Here is a 19,124-nt window from a genome sequence, read left to right on the forward strand (position 1 = left end):
TGATGCTGACTGAAGCAAGTCCCCAACTTCCCAACAACCATCTCTGCAAAGGGTTGCTCGCTCTTCTGCTATAGCTCCCTGCTCCACTTGTCATAGGACTGAAGTGAATTCTCTTGCAGCTTTAGACAATCATATGCACAGCAATGAAGAAAAGGAGGCACAAACAGTTAAAGAAAGCTAACCACAGACAGCAGAACACCCAGAGAGTCCTGCATTCAGGAGTCCCTCCTGCTTGGCCAAAAACGATTTCCTCTCTATTGACAGGGGAAAGTTTTCATTACACTCTATGATGCTTTCTGAAAAATCAGCTAAAACAAGCGACTTCTTTTATAAGTACTAACACTTTGGTTTGTCCCGTTACGCTTGGTTTCTTCCTTATTCTTTATTAAAAGGGGTGGTTCTCTAGTAGAGGAAGGAAGAAGGGCTACATTGGGAAACAGAGATAATGGGGAAAAGGTCTTGATACAAATTTTGATTTTTTTTTTCAAATGGTAACACTTCCAGTAGAACTAGTGGTCACTGGTATAAGAGTGAACTGTCCAACACTGAACCGGGATCAGGGGACGAAGAGAAGAAAGGGAGAAATAGCTAGGGAGCATGAACCGCTTCAAAGTGAAACAGGGAAAGAAGAGCTAGCAGATGAAAGAGAAGATGCAGGAAGGGAAATGGGAAGGTGCTGAAGACAAACCCTTGGTTTTTATGAGCCTATCTGAGAATCTAACTAGCATGGATTCTTGTGGGAAAAGCAAGCTCCAAGCTCTACATGGTCATCCATTGGAACCCAAATCCATTAGAGAGTGCCTGGAGAGGCCAATCAGAGAAGCTTGGCTCAGAAGACTCCTTATGAAGAATAAAATATTCCAGGAATCGTGTTAGAGAAGCATATGGAGATGGATGAAGGGTTGCCTTTAAAGAAGCCATGTTTTGATATAAACTCTGAATCTGTGCTTGAAGTCAATATTATTAGAGACTGGCAACATTACAGGATATTTCATTCATCCTCCTCTTCAGTAATAAAGGTTAAACAATGAAAGAAAACAGAATTCAAACTTAATATCTACTGTCATTATTTCATTCAGTTCTATGGTCTGGCATGATTTAAAATATTAAATAAATGCAATGGAAATTAATGTCATTTTTCTTTCTCTTTTGGGGGTGGGTGGGTGAAGGGGACAATAGAATGTTTTAGGCACTCTACAAGTCCTCAGATTGGAAGGTTGAAGGGCAGAGTGATAAAATCCTCCCAAAGCCTACCTTTGGAGGAACTCAGAACTCTCCAGCTAACTTCATTTTCCATCAGCTGCTCTACTAAGTTTGGACTCCAGGAACCATGGAACAATAAGGCTTGCCCAGCTTAATTCCCCTTCCAACTTTCAACTTCCTTCTGTGAACTGTCTATTGGTTTCTTACTAGATTCCTCTGTGCTTACTACAGAACAGGCTCTGGTTAAATGTTTATTGACTAATGATGAGAACTCCTAGTATGGAAATTCCCTCCCCTAAAGAGAATTCCCAGGGCAGAATTTCCTTCCACCAAGTGGATGGGTTGTAACTTAGATTCTGGGTGTTAATTGAGACATTGAAAGATGAAAAGGCTTGTCTAGAATCAATAGCTAGTATGTGTTTGAGGTAGGCTTGAACCTAAGCTGGCTCAAATCTAATACAAATCCTGAATCCATTATACTATTCTCATTCCTTTTACTGTCTTTGTTGCAACAGGTGACATTCAATAGTTTGTCTTGATTGTAAGTGCAATCAGTCATAATTATCACTGCAAAAAAGAAAGAAATCTGTATTTAAACCAAAAAAAGGGAGAACAAAATCATAATGATGTACCAAGAGCACTTTGAGCAAGGGACACAAAGAAAACGGTGCCAGGCTCCTCCCCTTGGTGAATATTTTAAGCCCAAAGAGGGTAAAAACAATTGAAGAAAATGAGAACGCAGATGAAAATTAATTACAATTATGGAAATGAAACTTGAACAAAAGGCCAAAATCTGCCTTGTAAGTCAACGTGGAACTAATGCTTACAAGTGACCATTTATTGGGTAAAAAGTCAAAACGCTAGGGAAGAGAGAGGCTGGCTGGCCATGAAACCAGGTTCTTTCTTCTTTACATTTTAGCAATTAAAGAATATTAGAATTTCCAAACATGAGCAAATAAATGAATCCACAAAACTCCCTGGTTGCCTTTTCCACAGTCTTCCACAGTCTAAAGGCCACGAACTGAGAATCAAATAAAAGTAAGATGGAATAAGGGAAAGCCAAGGTCACATTTCATGGTAATGGGTTTTGTTCCATTCAGCAAGCAGGAGAGAGAAGAGCCACTAAAAATAACACAGCCCAGTCTCCTTCAGCCAGGCCCTGACAATCCATCTCTCTGGGTTACCATTTTTTCCAGGCTCAATGGAAAGAGCAGCTTACTAACAATTAGAGCTGTCCAGAAATGGGATGGGCTGCCTTGGGAGGATGTATGTCCCTTCTCACTAGAAGCCTTCAAACAAAGGACGAGAAACCAATTATTAGAGTGATACGATAAAGGGGATTCCCATTCGCACACGGATGGGACCAGATGGCCCCTAAAGTCCCCTCCCACTCAGAGGGGACTGTCATTCTGTGATTTTTACACAGCCTCCAGGGAAAGGTTTCCACGAGTTTTAATGTCTTCCTAATTCTAAATCCTATGGTGCATTTGCTCTCTTCGCCTTAATTCATGACCTTGAAATGTTAAGCAGAGTGAATCGGTTATATCTGTGGACATGGATGAGTTGGCCTCCAAGGTCCTCAGCTCCATGACCTTGTCTCCACTTCCATAGGTCACCCTATGCCTACCATAAAAGACTTCCAGTTTAAGGACAGTCATAGAAGCCCTTTGGATTTTCCCTAATATTTTCTAGTTAAATTCAAGCCACATTTAAAATCTTACATCACTCTACCAGGATAAAGACCACAGAGATAGGTTCAGGCTTTGTGGAAAGAATCCTGGACTAGAAGTCAAGAAAAGCAGAACTGGAAGCGGGATTAAATTCAGGCAGCCAAGTCTAAACCCTAGCTTCAATGCTGACAACTTGAATGGCCATAGACAAGTAGCTTAACTACTGTCTCCATTTCCTAATCTAAAAAACGTAGATGGCAGCCAAGTGAACTCTAAAGTCAATTGTAGTTTTATATCTATGTACAGCAATCCCCCAAAGTCTTCGGTGTCATCCTGTCAGTCACTAACTAACCATGGGATAAGAGATAAGTCATTTTACTTCCCCATTCCTAGGATTCTATAAAATGAGGCACTGGAACCACAAGATTCCAGCTCCAAAATGACAAAGCACAGCCCAAAGTCTGGACTGGAAAAGAACCAGCCAATATTTCCAGGATTAACATGAGAGGATAAAGAAGGGAAAAAAAACAAAAGGATTTATTCCATCTTGCAAACCCAGGCATTTTTACTGGTTGTTCCCCATCCCTGGCATGCTCTACCTCTTCATCCCCACTTACTGGCTTCCCTGGCTTCCTTCAAGTCCTAGTTAAAAGTTTACCTTCTCCTGGCAGCCTTTCCCATCCCTCTTAATTCTAGTGTCTTCCCTCCATTGATTATTTCCTATTCATCCTATATATACTAGGGCTGGGGAAATGGATAAAACAGAGCTGATTGTAAATTGTCATCCCATTGAGATTATGAGCTCCTTAATTCAAGGCAAGGACTGTCTTTTGTTTTCTTTGTATCCCTAGTACTTAGCACAGCCCTGGCACATAGTAGGCATTTAATAACTGTTTATTGACTCACAGTTTATTAAATGGTTACCAAACATCTACTATGGGCAGGGCACATCTAGATGAAAAGTTGATGATAAATGGATTCTTCCTCCCCTTCATTCCCATCATATTTGACCAAAATCTTCTATTTTCTACCACTCTTGAAGAATTGCTGAACAAAATAAGTCTGGGGGGAAACAGACTATGTATCCATCCTTAAGGCTTGTCTTGCAAAAAGAATGATTTAAAATTGAATTAACAAATGAAGAGCAAACAGCACTTTTTTTCAAGTCTAGATAGGCCCAAAATCAGGCAAAAGGAATCCAACCAAATTTAATCCAATAAGCATTGATTGGGCACTATCATAAGCAAGTCATTCTACTGGACATTGGGGATACAAAACAAAAAAATAATCCCTGCCCTCAAGGAGTTCTCATGAAACAACTAACATAGTGGTTACTAACAATTGACATAGTGGGTAGAACTGTGACCTTGGAACTAACAACTAACAACTGACATAGTGGGTAGAACTGTGACCTTGGAATCAGAAAGACCCAAGCTGAAATCCTGTCAAAGATACTTCCTAATTATATGATCCCAGGCAAGTTCCTTGGTCATCCTCAATAGTATCTATAAAATGGGATAATAAAAGCAGCATCTACTTCCTAGAACTGTTGTAGGAGTTCATCCTTTGTTTGGAAGAAGATAAATGACATCACAGGGTAATGTCTTGATTTGCCCATGAATTGGATTGAAGTGAGGCAGAGCTGCCTCATCATCATCAATGTCTGCTCTAACCTCTCCACAGCATCTGCCCCAGTTGCCTTCATGGTCATTGGAACAAATTATGCTCTTCTGCTCATTTCACCCCATGCTTGGGGTAGACATTCCCCAAACTCACTGATGAGTTTAAGACCCATCACTTACCCTCAATCTGGTTTAATTCATCTGCCAAGGCAGTTTTATGGGAATATGGTTGCTGTGTGTGCTACACCTTCTTAGAGCCATGGGTGAGAGTTGGATGAAAGGTGGACATCAAAGGGAGATGAGCAGTCTTAAAAAGGATTCAACAAGCCCTCAAAGGCACTAACCCTCCCTGCATACTCAATACTGCCCCCGCCAAGGACCAAATGAGGCTAGTGCAAAGTGCTTTGCAAACTTTCAAGTGCTAAATAAATGTTGGCTATTATTGTTGTTCTTCTCTGAGGACTGGTTTCCTCCCCTGTTAAATATGGAAGTTGGACTCCGATGCCTGCTAAGTCTCTTCCAATTCTGAATTTCTCGGGCCTTACTCTAACTACAATTTTGTGTGGGGACTAGTTGCTCGGGTCTGAATATTCTACTGCTCTGCCTTTTCCTGGCCAGAATGTTCCCAATAGGACATAGGTTAAGTCTCTCCTAACATTTTCCCATATTATGTTCCCATTGAATACTACCTGCCTACCAGGTGGAGCTGGTAATTCCCATGTAGCCTCTAAAACCTATTCTCTGTCTCTGCATTATAGAATCAACGGGAATCATTGTTAGAGGGTGTGACCTGGCCATTGGTACCTGTAAGAAACTCCCTAGGTTGGGGGGAAAGTTTTTCCAAAATGAGGATGGGAATACCCATTCCCAGGAGACTAGAGGAACAGCAACAACAACCATAATAGTCAGAATGTTCATGGTGCTTATACAGCATTTATAAAGGCACAGAAGCAGAGACAGTCTGTCAAAGTAAATCCCACAGCCCTCTCCGGACTAGACTAGCTAGACATTCTGAACTATTTGAAGTATGCATAGAAGACTTGATCAGGCTCTCAGATGTACATGCAACTTAGTATATTCCTAGGTACTACTGGGGATGTTTGCTTGATTCTGTCTTTTTTTTAAATCAATATAAGCCAATAAAAGCTCTACTAATAGGCAGAGGGGCATTCATCAAGAGACTCCAGGAGTTCTTGAGAAAATCCAACATCTTTTTCCCCAATCAGCCTGCAAGTGAGCTCACATGTCTAACATTCCCTTTTGTCTGGCACCACACTATGCCTCTCTGGATGAAAAAGTATAATAACTGGCACTCGCCATCTTTGAGAGTATATTGTTCATGTGAGAAAAATCCCTGAGCCATTCCTACCTTTTGCCTCATTGATCTCTCAACCATATTCCTTGAGGAGATCAGTGGAAGAAGCCAAGGTCCCATAAGTAACAAGACAGTAATCATGGCACTTATTCTGATAGCAAAACACCGGCAGTCAAAAGAGGACCTACTGAAGAAGGAGTAACCCGAAACACAATGCCCAATAAGGTGAGCAGTAACATGAAAGAGCACTCAAAGCAGCTCAAAGACAATGAACAGTCTCTGCGCTGGAGAAATGAGAAGGAGATCTCCTTTCTTCCTCTCAAAGGGTAGAAGACCACAGAGGCAGAATTTGATCTAAACTCTCCGACAAAAAGGAAATAAAATGATGATGATGATGATGATAGCTATCATTGTGAAACATTTACTATGTGTCTAGCACTGTGCAAAGCACTTGACAATCTTACCACATTTAACCCTACCGACAACTCCAGTACAGCATCTTATGCCACTAAGAATTTCTAAACCTATTATTGTTTTTAAATACAACCAAACCCTAAATCTAATTGACTTCAACTGCCTTAATCCTGGGAGGATTTCATATCGCTAAATCCCTTTCCAAACTGAACCGGACAGAATTTACAATCCGATTGTTCAGTCATATTTGAAATGTTCTGCTGCCCTCTTGTGTTCATGAAATTGCTCATGGACTAGTAAAGCAGCATGTAGCAAAGAGTGAACTTTGGGAAACGTTTCTCATCCACTCATTTCCCCTCCAAGACGCTGCCCTGATACTTAGCTTCACAGACATACCCATAAAGGCAAGGAAAATGGACTAAAGACCTCTGGATAGCGTCCCAGGTTCCCTCCCTCTTTATTCGGGACTTGGAAACCTTCTGGTGCCCGAATCTCCCCAGCAAAATTCAAACCAAGCTCTACCCTTCCAAGCCAATCTCATGCCTTTGTTTCAAGTGCTCTACAGACCAGCCACACCAGACTTCTCACTGTTCCTCCCATGTGACATTCAATCTCTAGTCCTGCTGTTAGAGGGTCACCTATGCCTGGGACACACTCCCTCCTCCCATCTGTCCTAGAATACTCAACTTTCTTCTGAGCTTGGTCAAAGCATCATCTCCTATCTGAGGCCTTTCCTGATCCCGTCCCTGCCCCCTCTGTCCTTGCCTCTGCCCCAGTGCTGCTGCCTGGTCCCCACCACAATAAAATGAGTTTGGATTTACTTCCTGCATAAAAATTCTACTTGCTTAAATATGGACGTGTTGTCTCCTCTAATTGAATGTAAACTCCATGAGGCCAAGAATCATTTTCTTTCCCTTTTGGGATCTTTGTATCCTTAGCACAGTGTGTGGCACACGAGAGGCACTTAATTAAGCATATTGCTTAATCCAAGAAAAGCCCATGCTCCTGTGAGATGGGTCCACACCAAGATCCTCTGTCCCGGGGAGTTCAGCTACTGAGAAATCCATCACCAAGATATGGGATCACTAGAAGATCCCAAGCAGGATTAAAATATTCATTAAGTATTTACTAAATGCCAAGCACTGTGCTAAACTCTGAGGATATAAATGGGAAAACAACAACATCCGAAGGTGCTTCCACTCTAATTGGAGGAGATAACACATAAAAAAGTTCAGCTACAGAGCAGAGCAGAGCAGAAGGTCCAGAAATCTGAAGGGTGGAGCAGCAGAGTTGATGGCAAGGCCCACATGTCCTCTGGTCATATAAGTAGGTCATATGACAATGCAAGGGGATTAGTGGGCATGGACATAGGGCAGGTGTTAAGTCCTAAAGGACTGTGGGAGGCAATAGCAGGGCAGACTGTAAAGCCTGATTGATAGTCCTCCACCTCAGAAGGAAGAGGGAACTTGTGGATTCCCATCATATTCCATAACAAGTGAGCATTCAAGGAGCCCAGGTGAAGGGCAAAGAAAAGGTAACGGGTGGGCACCCCATGTAGGATCAGGTCTTCTACCACCTCTACCATCTAAACCTGAATGAGGAGGTAGGAGAGATGGGAAAGGGGATGAGATGGAGGCTTCTCAGCTGTGATAAAGACCTAGGAGCCACTTTAATAGGATATTGCCTCTATTTGCAGATGTCCTGGTCCCGGTTAGAACCAATCCCTCATGGTGCTCTTATACTCCTAGATGCCCCAGAAGTAAGAATTCCTGCATCTAGATCTGAATCTTCACAAAAAGAAGAGAGAGGAAGAGCAGGAATATTCAGAAGCAGATGAACTCTGTAAATCGTACTTGACATAATTCGTTATCCCTCTTTGGCAACCCAATTCTTCACCACCCAGGTTCCTTCCTCCAAAAGATAGAATAGATGAAGGGATACCAGAAATCTCTGACTATAGGATGCATTGGATTCAAATCATAGCCAAGAGTTGGGTTCAGTGATTTGTAGCCTGTTTATATGCAGCACAGCCACAGACTCCCACCAGGTAAAGGTGGTGAGCTTGGTCTGCCATTCTACTGACTGATATTGACCCCTACCTAATTTATGACTAAAGAGGCTTGGGCAGAGGTGGAAGATGGATGGAATGAGACTCTATAGACTAGCTTTGTTGTTCTCTCTGTCTACAAACAGACTGCCAAATAGACCAGTATAAGAGCTACAAACCTTAGAAATAAAGCAAAAAACACATCACTCTGTTTACAAATACAAACTGAGGGTTCACTCGAAAGTGAACTAGAATTCCTGGTGAAATCCAGCCATAGAATTCTGTTCATATCTAGAATGAAATATATAATCAAGGGGTCAGGAATTGAAGGATGAGGAATGCTTAGCCAAGAGAAGGATTAGGGCTGACATGAAAAATTTCTTCAAAATCTTGAAAGATTGTTTGATTGGCAGCTTGGTGAATTGAGAGACAAGCCTGGAGATGGGAGATCCTCAATTAAAATCCAGCCTCAGACACTTCCTAGCTGTGTGACCCTGGGCAAGTCACTTAATCAATATTGCCTAGTCCTTACCACTGTTCTGCCTTGGAACCAATACACAGTGTTGATTCTAAGACAGAAGATAAGAATTTAAAAAAAAAAAGATTCTTATGTGGAAAAAGGTTTCAACTTCTTTTTTTTTCTTCTTAGCCAAACTAAAAGAAATGGAGATTATAGAAAGGTCAGTCTGGGCTTGATCAAAGAGGACATTTCTAAGAACCATTCAAAAACAAAAATAGATATTTGGATGAATGTCTATTTGCCCTAAGAGGGTTGTAAAATTTGTTGTTTTACTTGTAAAACATGTTCTCAAGGGTTTTCTGCTCAGACATAAATTGGACTGAACAGCTGGGTAGTATAGTAAAATAGAGTGATGGACTTGGGGTCAAAAAGTTCTGAGTTCAAATAATTCCTTAAACAGTTAGCAGATATGTGACCCTGAACAAGTCATCTACTTCTCTAGCCACTAGGCTTTATCTATAAATCATGGATAAAAATAGTACCATTACCCCTAGGATTGCCATGAGGACCAGATGGTCTAACCTATGAAGCACTTAAAATGCTACATGCAAATCATAACTATTATTATTATAACAATTACCTCAGTGGTTCCTTCCAACTCTCAAGATGCTATTCTACAAGCCTCTTTTTTTTAATCATAACCACAAAAAGAGGATAGGCCACTCACCGTGAAATACACTATTATCTACTAAGAAATGCCGCCGATATCGCACACAGTTCCTCTTCTCGAGGCTCCAATAACTCATTATTCCAAGACTTTCTGTCCAGCATCAAATCCCAAGTGGTCTGCAAAGAAAAGCAGAAGATGACAAAGTTGTTTGTTTGTTTTCAATGAGGCAATGTCCACCTACCATACACTCAACATATAAAACTTATTACTATCATTATTAATACTATCTCACAGTTATATAGCTAACTGTAGTGTTTAAAGGATGTTTTGTATGTATTCTCTCTTTTGATCTCTACAGCAATCCTGTATGATGGATGTTATTATAATTATAATGATTTTGTTAATGTTATCATTATTATTATTATACATAAACCTCCAAAAGTTTAAGGAATGTGTCCGGGTTCACCTAGCCAGAAAGACTCTGAGAAAAGATTCAGACTTGGGTCTTCCTGACTTCAAGCCAAGCACCTTATTTGTTATACCATCTCACCCCAGAACCTAGGCTATTGGATGGATATAAGGTTAAAAAACCTCCTTAATGCCAGGGGGGAAGGAAAGGGAGGGAGGGAGATAAGTTTGATCATATAACTTAGGAATACAACTACTTGTATAGACATTTGTTATAACATATAATTGAAAGAGAGAGGGGGGGAGGGAAAGAGGGAAAGAGGGAAAGAGGGAAAGAGGGAAAGAGGGAAAGAGGGAAAGAGGGAAAGAGGGAAAGAGGGAAAGAGGGAAAGAGGGGAAAGAGGGAAAGAGGGAAAGAGGGAAAGAGGGAAAGAGGGAAAGAGAGAAAGAAAGAAAGAAAGAAAGAAAGAAAGAAAGAAGAAAGAAAGAAAGAAAGAAAGAAAGAAAGAAAGAAAGAAAGAAAGAAAGAGGGAAAGAAAGAGGGAAAGAAAGAGGGAAAGAAAGAAAGAGGGAAAGAAGGAAAGAAGGAAAGGAGGAAAGGAGGAAAGGAGGAAAGGAGGAAAGGAGGAAAGGAGGAAAGGAGGAAAGGAGGAAAGGAGGAAAGGAGGAAAGGAGGAAAGGAGGAAAGGAGGAAAGGAGGAAAGGAGGAAAGGAGGAAAGGAGGAAAGGGGGAAAGGAGGAAAGGAGGAAAGGAGGAAAGGAGGAAAGGAGGAAGGAAGGAAGGAAGGAAGGAAGGAAGGAAGGAAGGAAGGAAGGAAGGAAGGAAGGAAGGAAGGAAGGAAGGAAGGAAGGAAGGAAGGAAGGAAGGAAGGAAGGAAGGAAGGAAGGAAGGAAGGAAGGAAGGAAGGAAGGAAGGAAGGAAGGAAGGAAAAATTTTCTTCAGAATAATGGAGGGCTATCTAATGCTCTAAAATACTTACTTCAAGACTTTAATGATCAGCGATTTTATCAGTGGGGTTCTTTCTCCACTATCATAGCCCACAGCTTGTCTGCACCTTCTTAGATGGTCTTTGAGCGTGTCTGTGGCCAAAAACAACCCACCACCATGCATCTAACCAGGAAAAAATGTCTCTCTGTTCCTAGGTTGGCTAATTCTTTGACAAAAGACAACCAGTCAGTCATGACTTAGTCGGTACCCGAGTCCTTTTCCATAATGAGATACTTTGTAGGATACTATTAAATATCCCAAAATACTAACTTACTAAAACAGTAACTTGCTGCCCTGAAAAGATTCCAGCTGCTCAGAGTAGCAGACTCACCAGCAAAACATAGCTTGGACACCAGATCATCCAACTGATTGTTGGTGGAAGTGATTAATGAGACCAGACCACAGTTGGAGCTAGCCAAAGTACTGGCCTATTTTCAGGGAAATTCATTGTTGGTTTAAAAAAAAAAAGCCACATTTGTTACAATCTACTTGTGTAGCTAGCCTAAGAGAGCAGAAACTGTTGCCTGCGGTTTCAGAATCTCAGGCCGACACATTTATCTTCTGCAGACTGTGGATTCCCTCAAAGTCTCCCATGAGTCAGTTACAGAAAGGAGTGAGTGTAGTGTGTGTGTATGTGTATATATACCTGTGAGCACTGTTTTAAGCACTTTCTAAAGCGGGGAGGGTAATTGAAGGTAGTGTGACTTGGACGTTAACAAGAATGTATTAAGAAATTCAATTTACTAATTAAATATATAAGATTTGAATCTGTGAACATGACAATATCTGTAAAACCAAAATTGAGCATCACTCAAAAATCAATAGAGAAATGCATGATGGGAGTGAGCAGGCTTTGGCACAAACAAAAAGAAATCATGCCCAATAGATGTAAAGGATTCCATTGGGAAAATTTATAAATTACTTCAGACATTTCCTAGTTGTGTGACACTGAATAAATCACTTAACCCCAATTCCCTAGCCTTACCACTCTTTTGCCTTGGAACCAAAACCTAGTAAGGGATTTTTAAAAAGTAAATAGCTAGTAAGTATGCAAGGAAGATAAGACCAATTCTTAGTATCAGCTCTAAAACAGAAGGTAATGGTTGATTGGTTGTTTTTTAAAGAAAGTGTATGAACAGAAAATAGGCTAGATCTCATCTGTAGCCAAAGCAAAAGACAACTCATGTATTCCATTGGTGTCCATTCAATGCCAAAAGAATCAAGCCAATGGATCACACAGAGAGAGCTATAGAAGGGACCTTGGAGGCCAGCTGGTCTGGTGCTGCCATTTTCATCTCCTGCTTGTGCTTCTGACTCTCAAGACTCCCATCATGTCTCAACTACCTTCTCCCAGTGGAACAGCCTTCCAGCTTTTGTGCCTCCTTCTCTCACTGGCGATTTCCTCCCAGAATCCCCATGTTGAATAAGAGAGCCCAGTCCAACTATCCTTCCCCTCTCTCCAGACTCTGCTTCTGACTCTCTGGTCTTTGCCTCCCCGCCTTCACTCAGGTCCCTTACACACACACACACACACACACACACACACACACACACACACACACACACACACACTTTACAGCTCTTTTGTGTATGTGATCTTTCCCCTTTAGAATGTAATATCGTGGGCAGAGACTGTCTTTTTGGTTTATATCTGTATTCCCAAGCACTTAGCATACTCCCTGGCACATAGTAGGCACTTAATAAATGTTTGTTGATTGACTATTTGCAATGCAAGAAACTGAAGTAGAGGTAGGCCTCCTGCTTATTAGACAGACCCCTGGTGGCATAAAATTGGGACCACCCCAACAAGAGTCTCACCAGATGAGAAGGAATGAATGAGTCTTACTGTGTCATTGAGGACATCTTGGATCCAGTGGAATACTGGGTTAGTCATAAATAAGAATTAGCTAAGCAGAAGTACGCATACACCCTGCCATATAAAGCTGTAAAGCTGGTGCTTTACCACCCCAAATGGTATGTAAAAATGTGAGTTATTTTTACTGGAAGTAAATTTTTCTAATAAATACCACTGAGAGCTGGTCCATCTCTCGAGCTCCAAATGGGAAATAAAGAAACAATTTTTTAAAACCCTTCCCTTCCATCTTAGAATCAATACTATGTATTAGTTCCAAGGCAGAAAAGCAGTAAGGGCTAGGCAATGGGGGTGAAGTGACTTGCCCAGGGTCACATGTCTAGGAAGTATCTGCAGGCAGATTTGAACCCAGTACCTCCCATCTCTGGGCCTGGTTCTCAATCCACTGAGCAGCGTAACTGCTCCCAAGAAGTAATTTTTTTTTAAAAAACCAAGAATATGAAAGAAGTAAGAAGAAAAAGGTGTGCATACCTAGACTTACCAAACTCTGTGAAATGCTTTCTGAAAACTATAGGAGAACCCTTAAAGGACATTTGTGGAGTCTTCCTAATTCATTCTAATGTCAAGTTTTGTAAGTCACGTTGGGGAAAGAGAATGGGGTGAATCAGACCTGTGGTTTCACTGGAACAGGCAACTTCTGGCCAGGAAATTATCCCTGCCAATGCAAATTGGCACCTGCTGTGCAATTTATCATCTTGGAGAGTTGCCTGGGATGCTGAAGGTTTAAGGGTCCCACAGCTAGTCAGTGTCAGAAGCGAGACCTGAATGCAGGTCTTCTTGGCTCCAAAGGCAGCTCTCTCCCCACTGAAATACACTGTTTCCCTAGCAAAGTGATGGCAGCAATTTTTTAGGTAACATTTTATTTTTCCCAGTTGTATATAGTAGCAATGTTTATTCTTTGTCTTCTCATATTTTCAGTTCTCTGTGCTCTCCCTCCTTCCCTTCCCCTGTCCCTGAGCCCACGGCATTCCGATATAGGTAATACCTGGCTAGCAATTCCTTTTTTAAGAAAATCATTGTCTTTCCTCCTAAGTCTCTAAAATTCCAAAGGAATAAATAGTCTTATGTTCATCAGTGTCTGAGTTCTTTGTACTATTCAACATTGGTCAACAGCTGATTTTTCTCTTTTGGCTGAAGACATTTCTAATGTTTAGAACACCTCAAACATGGAACTGTATGGCCCCTCCTAGAAGAAGTTGGTCAAAAATGGGTTAGACTGGAGAGCTCCGAAGGTCTTTCCAGTTTGAGATTTTCATTTGTGTGTGTGTGGACATAGGCACCAGTGTGGAAAGGGAGGGGAGTATTTCCTCAAGGCTGAGTAGGAGGGGTAAGAAAAAAAAGGGGGGGGGGGGAGTCCATCTTCCTTTCCATTCAGTCCTGAATTTCCTTTCTGAGCCAGCAGCCCTGAGCCAATTTTTCCTGGATCAGTCCCAGCTACTCTACAGGGAAAATGAACCTCCCATGCAGAGGTTGTCAACTTAACTAGGCAGAAGCAGCCGTTCAAATGAGTTCCGAATTCATTGTGCAAACGCATACACAGGGAACTAGCGTGTCCTCCTGTGATTATGGCAACGAACAAAGCCAAGTTAATTAAGAACTTTGAAACTCGGTGATCAAAGCAGATCCAGTTTAACTGGTTCCAAAGCTGACGGACCAATCCCCGGACACGGCAATCAACGGCCCAAGCGTCTGACCAAAATGGCCCTGCAGAATTCCGACCCTTCCATTAAGTCAAGCAGAAGAAGACCTACCGGGTAGGAAGCCACTTGTCAGTTCTCTTAGCAAATGAGAAGCCAGCATCGAGGAGAGAATAAGAGAGGAGAGGCTCCAGTTTGGACTTATTTTTTTAACTTTGCTTTCAATCTGGTGTGAAGAGGGAGTAAAAAGGAACTCGGAATGTCCCCTAGTTTGAACGGAGTCAGCCTGGCCAGATCCAGGGTTTGGTTGGAATCTCAATATTGCTTCTCCAAGCCAGCTCAGCCATTACAAATCAGACAGGCAGTTCTTGGTTGAATCTGACCAGAGCTTTATCATCACTTTCTTACTCTAATGTCTAACAAAGGCATCCATTAACCACCAGAAGAAACAAGGCAAGAGATCCTTCACTTTGTCAAAGCCTGAAACAGACCGCGCCACTCACTAGCACCACATGCAAGCCAGTCTGAGCCCTGATATCTGAACCCACTCATGGGCTTCCTCCTCTATGGACCCTGGCTGAAGTGTGGGTGCCAACAGCCTCTACTCTAACTGGGCATTTCCAATGAACATCACACACACACGCACACACCTCTTCTCATTTCTGTCTCACATGCTGCATATTACAAAAAACATCCCTCAAGTTTCATAAAGCACCAACCACCAGGTCTTCCTCTCCTCCCTAGCCTATAATTTGAATCTCACAATAGAGGCAGCACAGCATTTATATTGGCTTGCTGTCAGGACACTGGAATTTTCATCCTGATTCAAGCATCAATGGGCTCCATAAGCACAGTGCCTCAGTTTCCCTATCCTTAAAATTAGGGATAATACTATTTTCACTACCTACTTCAAAGTGTTTTGAGGAAACTACACAGAAGCACCAGAAGACTTCTATGAACTGATGCAAAATGAAGTGAGCACAACCAGAAGAACAGTGTCTACAGTAACAGAAATATTGCACAATGATCCACTGTGAAAGGCTAAACTATTATCAGCAAAGCAAAGTCCCAAGATTCCCCCAAGGGACTCCTGATAAAAAAAAATGCTCTCTAAAGCTAAAAAGAAACTATTGAAATCTGATTGCAGATCAAAGCAGGCCATCTTTCACGTTATTTCCTTCATGAGATTTTTATCATATGTGTGATATGTATCTTCAGTTGTGGCATGAGAAATATGGAAATATGTATGGCATGAAAACATTGATATAACCTATAACAGTCTGGTAGGGGGAGGGAGAGAATCTGAATCTCTAAATATCAGAAAACGATTGCCAAAAATTGTTTCTACATGTCACTGAAATAATTAATTTTTTTAAAGATCTACAGCCCCAGTCATCTTCTCAGTTTTGGGGAACCTAGAAGACCCCTTCAATTTTTGGAGAAAACTGTCTAGACAGGGAAAGCAACAAAAATAAAAATCAAAACCATGATTTCTGACTCCAAACTCATCTTTCTTTCTTTCACACCAGAAGTCGTCACAGAAAATAATGACAGCTAGTTGAGGTAGTAGTCCTAAAGTTACTACCAAACAATTCTTGGGGGGGGGGGATTTTATTTAGTCAATTTAGAACATTATTCCTTGGTTACAAGAATCATATTCTTTTCCTCCCTCTCCTTCCCCCACTCCTTACCATAGCTGACACGTGATTCCACTGGGTTTTGCATGTGTCCTCGATCAGAACCTATTTCCATGTTGTTGGCGTTTGCATTAGGATGTTCATTTAGAGTCTACATCCCCAGCCATGTCCCCTCAACCCCTGTGATCAAGCAGTTGTTTTTCTTCTGTGTTTCTGCTCCCACAGTTTTTCCTCTCTACCAAACAATTCTTGAGAATTTCTCAGATTTAATTTTCTTTACTGGTTCTGGTCTAAAGATGAGAAGAGCTAAACCACAGTAGACAAAGAATTGTTTCCCAAGAGAGGGTTCTAAAGCTTATAGGGAGAGTCCTTGCAATTAAAGTAGATTTGGTTCCATTCCTGGAAGGGAGCCATGTGTTAAAATAACATCAGTCAAATTGGATTATAGAAACACGGTGATTATAAGAGGTTATGTCCCTGACCAAAGGCAGAACCTTTTTTTAAAAATCTCATTCTTATTGAAATCTTTGGCTTCTGCATCACCTTCTCAGCTACCAGGCCAACCATCCTTTGGAAAAAATAGATTTGTTGTTGTTTTTTAAAGAAAGCCAGAAAAATCAATTCAGTAACACACATCCATGTCTCTGAAGTATAGTCAATACTCCATAGCCATAGTCCCCCACCTCTGTAAAGATGGAAGGTTCACTTTCTCGTCTCTTCTCCAAGGATCTCTGAAACTGACTTTAGAGAGCTGACTCCAGCAAAGGTGGGGCCAAAATGGCAGAGTAGGAGAAAGAATTGCAGTGAAGTCCCCACCCAAATTCTTCCAAACCGATCTAGAAAATGCACCAGGTCAAGTCCTGATAGGGAAAGCCAAGAAAAAGTCAAAATGAGTTATTTTTCCAGGTCAGGTTGGCATAGAAGGAAAAACAGAGCAGTTTGTGAACACTGGAGCTGGTCCAGGGGCAAACCATGTGAAGCACACCAGCACACGGATAGGCAAGATGAGGTTCAGTCCCATACTGGATCACCTTGCTTGACCTCTTAGGTTCAATACTGCAGGATACGGGAAACAAATATCAACTGGAAACTTTATAGTTCGCTACCCAGTTCTTTTTCACAGACTCTGGGCAGACTGAGGGGAGACTTGAGCCCAATGGTGGTGATCCAAAGTGGTTGCAGTTTCAGAAATGGGCATAGCCTGTTCCTAACATCAAGTTCAAAGATAAGAAATAAATGGAAAGAATGGGGGAGGAAAAAGAATCCCACCATAAAAAGCTATTAGTGGGACAGGGACATGTAAGACAACAAATCCAGGAAAGCAGAATCACTCCAAAAACTTTATAAACAAAGCCTCAGAGAAAAATACAGCTTGATAACAAATCCAACTCATACTCTAGGAAGATATGAAGCAGAAGTTTAAAAAAAAGTTTGGAATTTTTTTTTAATGAAATGAGAATATTAGTGGGGAAAGAAGGAAAGAAGTGAATATTATGAAAAAAAAAGACGTAGAAAGGGAATTAACTGAAAGCTGGCCCAAGCAACAAACTTCCTGAAAATTAGAATGGATCAAATAGAAGCCAAAGACTCCTAGAGCCAATAAAAATGTTAAAAGTCAAGTAAACATATTTTTAAAATTGAAGAAAATAGGGGGCAGCTGGGTGGCTCGGTGGATTAAGAGCCAGACCCAGAGACAGGAGATCTTAGGTTTAAAGCTGGCCTCAGACACTTCCCAGCTGTGTGACCTTGGGCAAGTCACTTCCCCCCAATTTGTTTAGCCCTTACTGCTCTTCTGCCTTAGAACCAATACACAGTACTGATTCTAAAATGGAAGGCAAGAGTTTAAAAATAATAATAATAAAATTGAAGAAAATGTAAAGTGTGGCATAAAGAAAACAACTGATCTGGAAAACAGATCAAAGAGAGATTTTAAGAATTACTGGATTACCTGAAAATCATGACAAAAGGGCCTGAACATCATATTTCAAGAAATCTTAACAGAAAACTGCTCAGATCTCTTAGAACCAAGGACAAAGTAGAAATAAAACTAAGGGGAGAGGGGGAGGAATCAGTATTTAATAAAAGAGAGGACTTCTAAATATTCATGATGAAAATACCAGAACTGCAGAGAAACTCTGAAGTGCAAGCATAGGAGTCAAGAGAACCACAAAAAGGTAAATATGAATGAACAATCATAAGGAAGTAAATAAGGATAAATTGCTTAAACTGATACTGAGATCTAGATGATCATCTCTCTCAGTGAAGGGAAGGACCCAAATTAACAAAATCTGAAATCCTTTCTGCATTCATTAATAAAATATAAACAATATATTTATACACATTAGAAAGAACACTGCAGTCAGAACCAGAAGCCCTGAGTTAATAATCCAACTCCAACACTTCCTATTTGTGACTGTGGACAAATCAGTAATTCTATGATCCTCAGTTTCTTCATATGTAAAATGAGAATAATATTTGTCCTTCCTCTTTCATAGATCTTGTTGTTGTTCAGTTGTTTTCAGTCATATCTGACTCTTCATTACCTCACTGGGAGCTTTCTTGGCAAAAACACTGAAGTAGTTTGCCATTTCCTTCATATACCTAGTAAGTATCTGAGGCGAGATTTGAACTCAGATCTTCCTGAGTCCACTGAGGAAAACACTTTATAAAACCTTCAAGTGATATATTATCATATTATTTCTAACACTGAGGTATTATTGTACTGCACTATGCAGTATGAAGCCCCTTCTATGTAGAAGATACTTTATTAAGTGAAAAGGTTATAAATATATAAAATGGGGAAGTACAGGAAACAATCACATACAATTTTATCTAATATTTCACAGCATTAAGCAATTGAAGTGACAAGAGGACTGATCTGAAAGTCAAGAAGACCACCCAAGTTCAAATCAAGTCCCTGACACATACTAGCTGTATGAGCCTGGCCCAGTCATTGATCTAACTTCCCAGAGCCTCCAGCATTTCTAAGACAATCAATTGCACAAGAGTGACTGATCTGTACCTGTCTAGGGAGTTTCCTCACTAGGGAGAATTCCCAATGATATCACAGGTCTGGACAAAAACAAATTAGAGTTCACTCTATAAATATCTTACTTAATCAACAGTTGAGCTAACAAGTTGATTAGTGATTCCCGCCTTTTTTCACTGGATCAGACCATA

The 19,124-nt window shown here is 41.0% G+C and overlaps 1 protein-coding gene across 1 annotated transcript in view; it reads right to left on the minus strand.

Moving 5' to 3' along the window:
• The window catches only part of PLCH1 (phospholipase C eta 1), a 232,135-nt gene that overhangs the window by 188,528 nt on the left and 24,483 nt on the right, over positions 1-19,124 (minus strand). The window contains exon 2 of the mRNA XM_056808478.1: positions 9,459-9,577. Within this exon, the coding sequence (XP_056664456.1) occupies positions 9,459-9,537 (79 nt within the window). The 5' untranslated portion in view covers positions 9,538-9,577. The remainder of the gene's footprint in view (positions 1-9,458; positions 9,578-19,124) is intronic.

The sequence above is a fragment of the Monodelphis domestica genome, chromosome 8, assembly GCF_027887165.1.
Source record: "Monodelphis domestica isolate mMonDom1 chromosome 8, mMonDom1.pri, whole genome shotgun sequence".
NCBI classification, from domain to species: Eukaryota; Metazoa; Chordata; class Mammalia; order Didelphimorphia; family Didelphidae; genus Monodelphis; species Monodelphis domestica.